The sequence below is a fragment of the Globicephala melas genome, chromosome 7, assembly GCF_963455315.2.
Source record: "Globicephala melas chromosome 7, mGloMel1.2, whole genome shotgun sequence".
In the NCBI taxonomy this organism is placed as follows: domain Eukaryota; kingdom Metazoa; phylum Chordata; class Mammalia; order Artiodactyla; family Delphinidae; genus Globicephala; species Globicephala melas.
Window position 1 is genome coordinate 44,333,349 of NC_083320.1, and position 13,662 is coordinate 44,347,010.

At 35.4% G+C, this 13,662-nt stretch overlaps 1 protein-coding gene across 1 annotated transcript in view; it reads right to left on the minus strand.

Moving 5' to 3' along the window:
• The window catches only part of ANKAR (ankyrin and armadillo repeat containing), an 84,646-nt gene that overhangs the window by 26,028 nt on the left and 44,956 nt on the right, over positions 1-13,662 (minus strand). Inside the window, exons 13-15 of the mRNA XM_060302153.1 lie at positions 8,584-8,825; positions 8,259-8,412; positions 8,013-8,174 (exon numbers count right to left, since the gene is read on the minus strand). Coding sequence (XP_060158136.1) covers positions 8,013-8,174; positions 8,259-8,412; positions 8,584-8,825 — 558 coding nt within the window. The remainder of the gene's footprint in view (positions 1-8,012; positions 8,175-8,258; positions 8,413-8,583; positions 8,826-13,662) is intronic.

The following is a 13,662-nucleotide window of genomic DNA, read 5'->3' on the forward strand; positions in this document are numbered from 1 at the left end:
CTCCTTTCTTTCTTTCTTTCTTTATACTTCTACTAATTCTTTCTTTCTATTTTTTCTCCCTTTTATTCTGAGCCGTGTGGATGAAAGGCTCTTGGTGCTGCAGCCAGGAGTCAGTGCTGTGCCTCTGAGGTGGGAGAGCCAACTTTAGGACACTGGTCCACAAGAGACCTCCCAGCTACACATAATATCAAATGGCGGAGATCTCCATCTCAACACCAGCACCCAGCTTCACTCAACGACCAGCAAGCTACAGTGCTGGACATCCTATGCCAAACAACTAGCAAGACAGGAACACAACCCAACCCATTAGTAGCGAGGCTGCCTAAAATCATAATAAGTCCACAGACACCTCAAAACACACCACCAGATATGGACCTGCCCACCAGAAAGACAAGATCCAGCCTCATCCACCAGAACACAGGCACTAGTCCCCTTCACCAGGAAGCCTACACAACCCACTGAACCAACCTTAGCCACTGGGGACAGCCACCAAAAACAACGGGAACTACGAACCTGCAGCCTGCAAAAAGGAGACCCCAAGCACAGTAAGATAAGCAAAATGAGAAGACAGAAAAACACACAGCAGATGAAGGAGCAAGATAAAAACCCACCACACCTAACAAATGAAGAGGAAATAGGCAATCTACCAGAAAAAGAATTCAGAATAATGATAGTAAAAATGATCCAAAATCTTGGAAATAGAGTAGACAAAATGCAAGAAACACTCAACAAGGACCTAGAAGAACTAAAGATGAAACAAACAATGATGAACAACGCAATAAATGAAATGAAAAATACTCTAGATGGGATCAATAGCAGAGCAACTGAGGCAGAAGAACGGATAAGTGACCTGGAAGATAAAATAGTGGAAATAACTACTGCAGAGCAGAATAAAGAAAAAAGAATGAAAAGAACTGAGGACAGTCTCAGAGACCTCTGGGACAACATTAAACGCACCAACATTCGAATTATAGGGGTTCCAGAAGAAGAAGAGAAAAAGAAAGGGACTGAGAAAATAGTTGAAGAGATTATAGTTGAAAACTTCCCTAACATGGGAAAGGAAATAGGTAATCAAGTCCAGGAAGCACAGAGTGTCCCATACAGGATAAATCCAAGGAGAAATATGCCAAGACACATATTAATCAAACTGTCAAAAATTAAATACAAAGAAAACATATTAAAAGCAGCAAGGGAAAAACAACAAATAACACACAAGGGAATCCCCATAAGGTTAATAGCTGATCTTTCAGCAGAAACTCTGCAAGCCAGAAGGGAGTGGCAGGACATATTGAAAGTGATGAAGGAGAAAAACCTGCAACCAAGATTACTCTACCCAGCAAGGATCTCATTCAGATTTGATGGAGAAATTAAAACCTTTACAGACAAGCAAAAGCTGAGAGAGTTCAGCACTACCAAACCAGCTCTACAGCAACTGCTAAAGGAACTTCTCTAGGCAAGAAACACAAGAGAAGGAAAAAACCTACAATAACGAACCCAAAACAATTAAGAAAATGGGAATAGGAACATACATATCGATAATTACCTTAAATGTAAATGGACTAAATGCTCCCACCAAAAGACACAGATTGGCTGAATGGATACCAAAACAAGACCCATATATTTGCTGTCTACAAGAGACCCACTTCAGACCTAGAGACACATACAGACTGAAAGTAAGGAATGGAAAAAGGTATTTCATGCAAGTGGAAACCAAAAGAAAGCTGGAGTAGCAATTCTCATATCAGACAAAATAGACTTTAAAATAAAGACTATTAGAAGAGACAAAGAAGGACACTACATAATGATCAAGGGATCGATCCAAGAAGAAGATAAAACAATTGTAAATATTTATGAACCCAACATAGGAGCACCTCAATACATAAGGCAAATAGTAACAGCCATAAAAGGGGAAATCGACAGTAACACATTTATAGGGGACTTTAACACCCCACTTCACCAATGGACAGATCATCCAAAATGAAAATAAATAAGGAAACACAAGCTTTACATGATACATTAAACAAGATGGACTTAATTGATATTTATAGGACATTCCATCCAAAAACAACAGAATACACATTTTTCTCTAGTGTTCATGGAACATTCTCCAGGATAGATCATATCTTGGGTCACAAATCAAGCCTTGGTAAATTTAAGAAAATCGAAATTGTATCAAGTATCTTTTCCGACCACAATGCTATGAGACTAGATATCAATTACAGGAAAAGATCTGTAAAAAAATACAAACACGTGGAGGCTAAACAATGCACTACTTAATAACGAAGTGATCACTGAAGAAATCAAAGAGGAAATTAAAAAATACCTAGAAACAAATGACAATGGAGACACGACAACCCAAAATCTATGGGATGCAGCAAAAGCAGTTCTAAGAGGGAAGTTTATAGCAATACAATCCTACCTTAAGAAACAGGAAACATCTCGAATAAACAACCTAACCTTGCACCTAAAGCAATTAGAGAAAGAAGAACAAAGAAAACCCAAAGTTAGCAGAAGGAAAGAAATCATAAAAATCAGATCAGAAATAAATGAAAAAGAAATGAAGGAAATGATAGCAAAGATCAATAAAACTAAAAGCTGGTTCTTTGAGAAGATAAACAAAATTGATAAACCATTAGCCAGCCTCATCAAGAAAAAGAGGGAGAGGACTCAAATCAATAAAAATAGACATGAAAAAGGAGAAGTTACAACAGACACTGCAGAAATACAAAGCATCCTAAGAGACTACTACAAGCAACTCCATGCCAATAAAAAGGACAACCTGGAAGAAATGGACAAATTCTTAGAAATGCACAACCTGCCAAGACTGAATCAGGAAGAAATAGAAAATATGAACAGACCAATCACAAGCACTGAAATTCAAACTGTGATTAAAAATCTTCCAACAAACAAAAGCCCAGGACCAGATAGCTTCACAGGAGAATTCTATCAAACATTTAGAGAAGAGCTAACACCTATCTTTCTCAAACTCTTCCAAAATATAGCAGAGGGAGGAACACTCCCAAACTCATTCTACGAGGCCACCATCACCCTGACACCAAAACCAGACAAGGATGTCACAAAGAAAGAAAACTACAGGCCAATATCACTGATGAACATAGATGCAAAAATCCTCAACAAAATACTAGCAAACAGAATCCAACAGCACATTAAGCGGATCATACACCATGATCAAGTGGGGTTTGTTCCAGGAATGCAAGGATTCTTCAATATATGCAAATCAATCAACGTGATACACCATATTAACAAACTGAAGGAGAAAAACCATATGAATATCGCAATAGATGCAGAGAAAGCTTTCAACAAAATTCAACACCCATTTATGATAAAAACCCTCCAGAAAGTAGGCATAGAGGGAACTTTCCTCAACATAATAAAGGCCATATAAGACAAACCCACAGCCAACATCATCCTCAATGGTGAAAAACTGAAAGCATTTCCACTAAGATCAGAAACAAGACAAGGTTGCCCACTCTCACCACTCTTATTCAACATAGTTTTAGAAGTTTTAGCCACAGCAATCAGAGAAGAAAAGGAAATGAAAGGAATACAAATCGGAAAGGAAGAAGTAAAGCTGTCACTGTTTGCAGATGACATGATACTATACATAGAGAATCCTAAAGATGCTACCAGAAAACTGCTAGAGCTAATCAATGAATTTGGTAAAGTAGCAGGCTACAAAATTAATGCACAGAAATCTCTGGCATTCCTATACACTAATGATGAAAAATCTGAAAGTGAAATCAAGAAAACACTCCCATTTACCATTGCAACAAAAAGAATAAAATATCTAGGAATAAACCTACCTCAGGAGACGAAAGACCTGTATGCAGAAAACTATAAGACACTGATGAAAGAAATTAAAGATGATACAAATAGCTGGAGAGATATGCCATGTTCTTGGATTGGAAGAATCAACATTGTGAAAATGACTCTACTACCCAAAGCAATCTACAGATTCAATTCAATCCCTATCAAACTACGACAGGCATTTTTCACAGAACTAGAACAAAAAATTTCACAATTTGTAGGGAAACACAAAAGACCCTGAATAGCCAAAGCAATCTTGAGAATGAAAAACGGAGCTGGAGGAATCATGCTCCCTGACTTCAGACTATACTACAAAGCTACAGTAATCAAGACAGTATGGTACTGGCACAAAAACAGAAAGATAGATCAATGGAACAGGATAGAAAGCCCAGAGATAAACCCACGCACATATGGTCACCTTATCTTTGATAAAGGAGGCAGGAATGTACAGTGCAGAAAGGACAGCCTCTTCAATAAGTGGTGCTGGGAAAACTGGACAGGTACATGTAAAAGTATGAGATTAGATCACTCCCTAACACCATACACAAAAATAAGCTCAAAATGGATTAAAGACCTAAATGTAAGGCCAGAAACTATCAAACTCTTAGAGGAAAACATAGGCAGGACACTCTATGACATAAATCACAGCAAGATCCTTTTTGACCCACCTCCTGGAGAAATGGAAATAAAAACAAAAATAAATGGGACCTAATGAAACTTCAAAGCTTTTGCACAGCAAAGGAAACCATAAACAAGACCAAAAGACAACCCTCAGAATGGGAGAAAATATTTGCAAATTAAGCAACTGACAAAGGATTAATCTCCAAAATTTATAAGCAGCTCATGCAGCTTAATAACAAAAAACAAACAACCCAATCCAAAAATGGGCAGAAGACCTAAATAGACATTTCTCCAAAGAAGATATACAGACTGCCGACAAACACGTGAAAGAATGTTCAACATCACTAATCATTAGAGAAATGCAAATCAAAACTACAATGAGATATCCCATACCAGTCAGAATGGCCATCATCAAAAAATCTAGAAACAATAAATGCTGGAGAGGGTGTGGAGAAAAGGAACCCTCTAGCACTGTTGGTGGGAATGTAAATTGATACAGCCACTGTGGAGAACACTATGGAGGTTCCTTAAAAAACTACAAATAGAACTACCATATGACCCAGCAATCCCACTACTGGGCATATACCCTGAGAAAACCATAATTCAAAAAGAGTCATGTACCAAAATGTTCATTGCAACTCTATTTACATTAGCCCGGAGATGGAAACAACCTAAGTGTCCATCATCGGATGAATGGATAAAGAAGATATGGCACATATATACAATGGAATATTACTCAGCCATAAAAAGAAATGAAATTGAGCTATTTGTAATGAGGTGGATAGACCTAGAGTCTGTCATACAGAGTGAAGTAAGTCAGAAAGAGGGAGACAAATACCGTATGCTAACACATATATATGGAATTTAAGAAAAAAAAATGTCATGAAAAACCAAGGGGTAAGACAGGAATAAAGACACAGACCTACTAGAGAATGGACTTTAGGATATGGGGAGGGGGAAGGGTAAGCTGTGACAAAGCGAGAGAGAGGCATGCACATATATATACTACCAAACGTAAGGTAGATAGCTAGTGGGAAGCAGCCGCATAGCACAGGGAGATCAGCTCGGTGCTTTGTGATCGCCTGGAGGGGTGGGATAGGGAGGGTGGGAGGGAGGGAGACGCAAGAGGGAAGAGATATGGGAACATATGTATATATATAACTGATTCATTCTGTTGTAAAGCAGAAACTAACACACCATTGTAAAGCAATTATACTCCAATAGAGATGTTAAAAAAATACAAAAAATAAAATAAAATTAGAAGTTTTGTTAGAAACATTGAAAAAAAAATGAAGATATACAAATGACAAATAAACACATGAAACGATGCTCTACATCATTAGTCATTAGGAAAATGTTAATTAAAACCACAATAAGATTTACTACATATCCACTACAATAATAAAATTACCATACTAAATGTTGATGAGGATGTGAAGCTACTGGAACTCACACACAGCTAGTAGAAGTGCAAAGTGGTAACACTACTTTGAAAATCAATCTGGCAGTTTCTTTAAAAGTAAAACATACACCTACCATATGACCCAGCAATCCTACTTCTAGATATTTACCCACGAGAAATGAAAATGTGTCTATACCAAAACTTGAACACAAATGTTCGTAACAGTTTTATTTACAATATAGCAAGAAACAGGAAACAATCCAAATGTCCTTCAATGGGTGCATGGGTAAACAAATCATAATATATCCATAAGCATTAGGGTTTTCCAAAGAAAGAACCAACGGGATGTATATGTATGTATGTATGTATATCATAAGGCATAAAACTAACCATCACACCATACAATGGAATACTACTCAGCATTGAAAGAGAAGTATTTTATTGATATTTGATACAATAATATGGATGAATGTCAAAATAATCATGCTGAGTGAAAGAAGCAAGAAAAAAGTACACATGTATAATTCCATTTACATAAAATTCTAGAAAATGCAAACTAATCTATAGTTATAGAAAAATCAGTGGTAAGATCATTTAATATCAAATTTTAAAAGTAATTTTGTGCTGTTAGGATCCATGTCATAAATTCAAATCAGCACATTATTTTTTAAAGAAAAAAATCAGAAGCTTATGTTTTAATATGTAAAATACAATAAAGCCATTCTCAGATCATAAGAAAAAAAACCCAGATCAGTGGTTATCTGGGGATGGGGTGCAAAGAGGGAGGAATTAGGAAGGGACAATGAAACATTTGGAGGTGATGATTATATTCACTTACTTGATTGTGCTGATGGTGTCAGTGCTGAATACATATGTCAAAACTCATCAAACTGTACACTCTAAATAATGTATTTAATATTTTATTCTATTGTTTATTTTATTTAAATATCTTCTTATATGTAAACTGTATTTCAATAGCACTTTTAAAAAACACTCACATTTTAAAAGCGCTAGGTGTGCAAAGAAGCAGGAAAATATGATTCATAATCAAGAAAAAAATCAGCCAATAGCAAGAGACCCAGAAATAACAGATAGGCTGGAACTAGTTACAGGGATGTTAAAACAGCTATTTTAAATATGTTCTATATGTTCAAGGGTATAGAAGAAAACATAAACATGATGAAGAAGAAAAAGGAAGGGGTATGTGTGTGTAAAGAGTCTAAGCTGGTGAGTTTGAAAGCAAGAGTTTTTTTCTGTAGTTCTTGTCTATGGCAAGAACTTGTCTATGGCAAATGTGGACAGCTTTGAAGTAAACTAATGAGAAGAAATTGAAAACACACACGTATATCAGTTATCTTTGTATTATCATTTACTAGAATTTTAGAAATAATTTATACCATAGACTCTGGCTAAAACAACAACAACAACAACAAAATTATCTTGCCTGACTTGATTGCCTGCAAGCAGTTAGTGAATTTCAGTAAAGTAGCTTTTCTAAGAAAAAAGGAAAAAAAAATTTTTGAAACCAAGTCCTATGTTCTTCAGCTAGAATTTTTAATTTATTTTTTCTGGAAATACAATGGACTAGAAATAAAGTTTTAGGTTTTTTTTTTCTCTTGCCTACAGGAAGCAGTCTCAATCAGTCCCCATACATTCATGCAGGTCAGCAAAGAACCTGATTTTTTATTTTTGGTAAGTCAATCACCAACAATTCCACAACATTTTTCAGATATCCCAAAAGGTTAATTCCTCTGCAAAGAAAGGAACAACTAGACCTAGTGGCCACTATGTAAACAAAGAATCACTACGGAAAGAGACTGGAATCGAAAAATGTGCCACAGCACTAGAAACACTTCTATATCTTCAAAAACATATAGTTCCTGAGATTCAAAATAAGAAATATTTTTCTCTTAACTTAAAAAAGGAGATCCCTTTAAGTCAAAATAGCCAAGGCTCATGGTCCTCATTTCTCATTCTAACCAGAACTCAAGAGCAAGACTGATACAATATGCTTAACTACACCACTTTTACTCATTAAGGTCTTGGAGAAATAAAAACATTATAATAACAGATTAAATATCGTTAAGGGCTGCAACAGTAGGGATAGAGAGGAAGAGAAGTATTTACTGATATTTTTAAAACTGAGAATAAACGTACAAACCGATACAGATGGATCCCACTGCTTTGATGACACTCAGAAGTGTTCCTTCAGCTATTTTACTAATCTTTAGTAAGCGAACCAGTGGTGCAATTCCATTCCCTTCACATATTTGATTTTGGTGTATCCTGCTGTCCTTACTTAGCGCTATGACTGCTTCACCTCCTGGCAACAATAAGCAAGAAACATGTGTGATACTCCAATGTCTGGTTCTATATTGTACAGATTTATGCATAGAAAATAACTTACCAACATACTGCATTTTAGCTGATGGTGATAAAAGCATATTTATTATAAAGTTGTATCCAATCTGTTCTGCCATATACTTTCGTTGTTTTAGTGTTTGTCCTGCCAAGGCCCAAAGTGTTACAGCTCCTTGTTCCTTAACATCTATTTGAAATGCCTATTTAAAAAAGTATTCTATTCAGTCAATGAGGATTTATTGAATACCGTAGGAATCTATGTTTGATAAAATGTTTATTCTAGAATTGGTTTTAGTTTTCTTTTCACTTAACTAAATTCAATATTGAATGCTTTATCTAAGAAAAATGAAAAAGAATCATAAAATTCCTACCTTGAGGAGTTTTAAAAGATATTTACTTAGTGATTTTTCCAGAAATGCTCTCTGTATAGCAGGGTTGTAACTTGCCAGTGCTTCCACAGCCATTGCACCCTTCACTTGAACACCAAGTTGTTTTCCCACAAAAAGAGCCACCAGAGGAGGAATGGCTCCTTCCATAGCCATAGCATCCTGAACTTCCTTATTGTCACGTGCAATCTCAGCAATTGTAACAGAAGATACAGCTGTCAACACATCTTCAAATGAATTCAAGAACCAGTTAAATAAATCTTTTAAAAAGTAAGAACATAAAAATGCAGCATATATCACTAGTTTCCCATATTTGAAAATCAAATTTATAGAGTTTAGAAAATAAAGAAAAATAGAAAAAATAAAACTGTCCAGACTTTCACCACCCAAGCACAAACATTTCATTTAATCTCATCCACTACTTTTATAAATATATATAATATGTAAATATAGATAACTTTAGTGTTACATATTTAATATAGTGGTACTATAAACACAGTATCCTGCATTTTAATTTACCATAAAATTTTTCCCATTCTTTATGAACATCAGTGTCTCCTAAATATTCCATTAATGGGTGTATCACATTTCCTTAAACATTTGCATTTTAAAAAATAATGTGTTGTTTCCAACTTTTCACTGTTTTAAACAATGCTTAGGAGAAATCTTGGCACATTTCCTTCCTGTTTGTATTTTTTTCCCTTATTATAAGAGCCCTAGGAACTATTGGAATAACTTAATACATTTGCAGTAAATTTATTTTCTTTTTTTCCCCTTTTTCATCTTTTTTAAATTGAAGTATAGTTGACATACAATATTATGTTAGTTTCAGGTGTACAGCATAGTTATTTGATATTTAAATACATTATGAAATGATCAACTCAAAAAGTAACCATCTATTCCCATACAATGTTATTTCAATATTACTGGCCATATTCCTTATGCTGTATAGTACATCCTTGTGACTTATTTTATAACTGGAAGTTTGTACTTCTTAATCCCCTTCACTTATTTCGCATAACCCCCAAACTCCCTTTGCCTCTGGCAATCACCAGTTTGTTCTCTGCATCTGTGAGTCTGTTTTTATTTTGTTTGTTCATTTGTTTTGGTTTTTAGATTCCACACATAAGTAATATGATATTTGTCTTTGTCTGACTTATGTCACTTAGCATAATACCCTCTAGTTCCATCCATATTGCTGCAAATGGCAAGATTTCATTCTTTTTTATGGCTGTAAATATTCCATTGTGTATATATACTACATCTTCTTTATTCATTCATCTATCAGTAGGCACTTAGGTTGCTTCAATATCTTGACTATTGTTAATAATGCTAAGTGAAAATAGGGGTGCTTTTATCTTTTTGAATTAGGGTATAAGTTTTCCTTGGGTAAACATCTAGAAGTGGAATTGCTGGATCATTTGGTAGTTCTATTTTTAATTTTTTGAGAAATCTCCACACTGCTCTCCATAGTGGCTGCACCAATTTACATTCCCACCAACAGTGCTAGAGGGTTCTTTCTTCTCCACACCCTCAGCAACACTTGTTATTTGCTATCTTTTTGATGATAGCCCTTTGAAGAGGTGTGAATGATATCTCATTGTGGTTTTGATTTGCATTTCCCTGGTGATTAGTGATGTTGAGCATCTTTTCATATGTCTCTTGGCCATCTGTGTATCTTCTTTGGAAAAATGTCTATTCAGGTTCCCTGCCCACTTTTTAATTGGATTGTTAGGTTTTGTTTTTTGTTTTTGTTTTTGTAATGTTGAGTCATTTGAGTTCTTTATATATATTGGATATTAAGCTTTTATCAGATATATTGTTTGCAAATATTTTATCCCAATCAGTAGGTTGTTTTCTCATTTTGTTGATGGTTTCCTTTGCTATGCAAAGCTTTTTAGTTTGATTTAGTCCCATTTGTTTATTTTTGGTTTTGTCTCACTTGCCTGAGGAGAAATATTCAAAAAATATTGCTAAGATCAATGTCAAAGAGCATACTGCCTGTTTTCTTCTAGAAGTTTTAAAATTTCAGGTCTTACATTTAAGTCTTTAATCCATTTCAAGTTTATTTTTGTATACAGTGTAAGAAAGTGTCCAGTTTGATTCTTTTGCATGAAGTTGTCCAGTTTTCCCAACAGCATTTATTGAAGAGATTATCTTTTCCCCATTGTATATTCTTTCCTCCTTTGTCACAGATTAATTGACCATATAAGCATGGGTTTATTTCTGGGCTCTCTTTCTTTGCCATTGATTTATGTGGCTCTTTTTGTGCCAGCATGATACTGCTTTGATTATTATATCTTTGTAGTATAGTTTGAAATCAGGGAGTGTGATACCTCCCGCTCTGTTCTTCTTTCTCAAGATTGCTTTGGTTATTTGGGTCTGTTGTGGTTCCATACAAATTTTAGGATCATTTGTTCTAGCTCTGTGAAAAATGCCATTGATATTTTATTAAGGATTTCATTGAATCTGTAGATTACCCTGGGTTGTATGGCCATTTTAACAACATTAATTCTTTCAGTCCACGAGCTTGGTACATATTTCCATTTATTTGTTTCAACTTCAATTTCTTTCATCAATGTCTTACAGTTTTTAGAATACAGGTCTCTCACCTCCTTGGTTAAATTTATTCCTAGGTATTTTATTATTTTTGATGGAATTGTAAATGGTATTGTTTTCTTAATTTCTCTTTCTGATAGATTATTAGTGTACAGAAACACAATGGATTTCTGTATATTAATTTTGTATCCTGCAAATTTACTGAATTCATTTATTAGTTCTAATAGTTTTTTGGTGGCCTCTTTCGGGTTTTCTATATATAGTAGTACAATTTCACCTGCAAACAGTGACAATCTTACTTTTCTCTTTCCAATTTAGAGTCTCTTTATTTATTTATTTTATTTTCTGATTGCTGTGGCTAGAACTTCCACTACTAGTTGAATAAGTGACAAGAGTGGGCATCCTTGTCATATTCCTGATCTTAGAGGAAATGCTTTCAACTTTTCACTGTTGACTATGATATTAGCTGTGATTTTGTCATATATGGCCTTTATTATGTTGAGGTATATTACCTCTATACCCACTTTGTTGAGAGTTTTTATTATAAATGGATGTTGAATTTTGTCAGAAGCTTTTTGTGCATCTATTGAGATGATAGAATTTTCATCCTTGGTTTATTAATGTGGTATATCACACTGGTTAATTTGTGGACATTGAACCATCCCTGGGATAAATGCCACTTGATCATGTATGATCCTTTTAATGTATTGTTGAATTTAATTTGCTAATATTTTGTTGAGGATTTTTGCATCAATGTTCATCAGGGATATTGGCATGTAATTTTCTCTCTCTTTTTTTTTTTTGTAGTTTCTTTGGTTTTGGCATTTGGGCAACGGTGGCCTCACAGAAGGAGTTTGGAAGTGTTCCTTTCTCTTCAGTTTTTTGGAATAGTTTGAAAAGGATAGGTATTAACTCTTCTACAAATGTTTGATAGAATTCACCTGTGAAGGGACTTCCCTGATGGCACAGTGGATAAGAATCAGCCTGCCAATGCAAGGGACACGGGTTTGATCCCTGGTCTTGGAAGATCCCACATGCCATGGAGCAACTAAGTCCATGCACCACAACTTCTGAGCCTGCGCTCTAGAGCCTGTGAGCCACAACTACCGAGCCCATGTGCTGCAACTACTGAAGCCTGTGCACCTAGAGCCCATGTTCCACAACAAGAGAAGCCACTGCAATGAGAAGCCCGCACACTGCAACGAACAGTAGTCCCCACTCTCTGCAACCAGAGAAAGCCTGTGCGCAGAAATGAAGGCCCAATGCAGCCAAAAATAAATAAATTAATTTTAAAAAAACCTTAAAAAAATACTTGTATACAAACGTTCATAGCATTATTTTTATTAAAAAAAGAATTCACGGGGCTTCCCTGGTGGCACAGTGGTTCAGAGTCCGCCTGCTGATGCAGGGGAGACGGGTTCATGCCCCGGTTTGGGAAGATCCCACATGCCGCAGAGCGGCTGGGCCCTTGAGCCATGGCCACTGAGCCTGCACGTCCAGAGCCGCAACGGGAGAGGCCACAACAGTGAGAGGCCTGCGTACCGCAAAAAAAAGAAAAAAAAAAAAGAAGAAGAATCCCCCTGTGAATTCTTTAGTTTATTGGGAGTTTTTTGATTAATGATTCAGTTTCACTGCTAGTAGCAGTCTGCTTCTATTTCTTCCTGATTCAGTTTATCCATTTGTTCTAGGTTGTCCAATTTGTCGGTGTATAATTGTTTGTAGTAGTATCTTATGATCCTTTGTATTTCTGTGGTGTCAGTTGGAATTTCTCCTTTTTAATTTATAATTTTATTTATTTGGGCCCTCTCTCTTTTTTCTTGATCAGTTTGGCTAAAGGTTTATCAATTTTGTTTATCTTTTCAAACAACCAGCTCTTAGTTTCCTTGATCTTTTCTATCTTTTTTTGTCTCTAGTTCATTTACTTCCACTCTGATCTTTATTATTTCCTCCATCTACTAATTTTTTTGTTTGTTATTCTTTTTCTAGTTCCTTTAGGTGTAAGGTTAGACTGTTTGAGATTTTTCTCATTTCCTGGGATAGGCCTGTATTGCTAAACTTCTCTCTCAGAACTGCTTTTGCTAAGTCCTATAGATTTTGCAAAGTTGTACTTTTATTTTTCTTAAGGTGTTTTCTGATTTCCTCTTTGATTTCTTCATTGACCCATTGTTTTTGTTTTTTTTTTTAATTAACATGTAGTTTAGTCTCTACGTGTTTTTGTGTTTTTCCCATTTTTTTTCCTGTAATTGATTCCTAATTTCATACCATTTGGTCGGAAAAGATGCTTGATATAATTTCTATCCTCTTAAATTTGTTGAGACTAGATTTGTGGCCTAGCAAGCTATATATCTGGAGAACGTTTCATATGCACTTGAAAAGAATGTGTATTCTGCTGGTTTTGGATGGAATGTTCCATATATATCTGTTAAGTTCAGTTGGTCTAATGTATCATTTAAGGCCAATGTTTCCTTATTGATTTTGTTTTGATGATCTGTCCATTGATGTAGG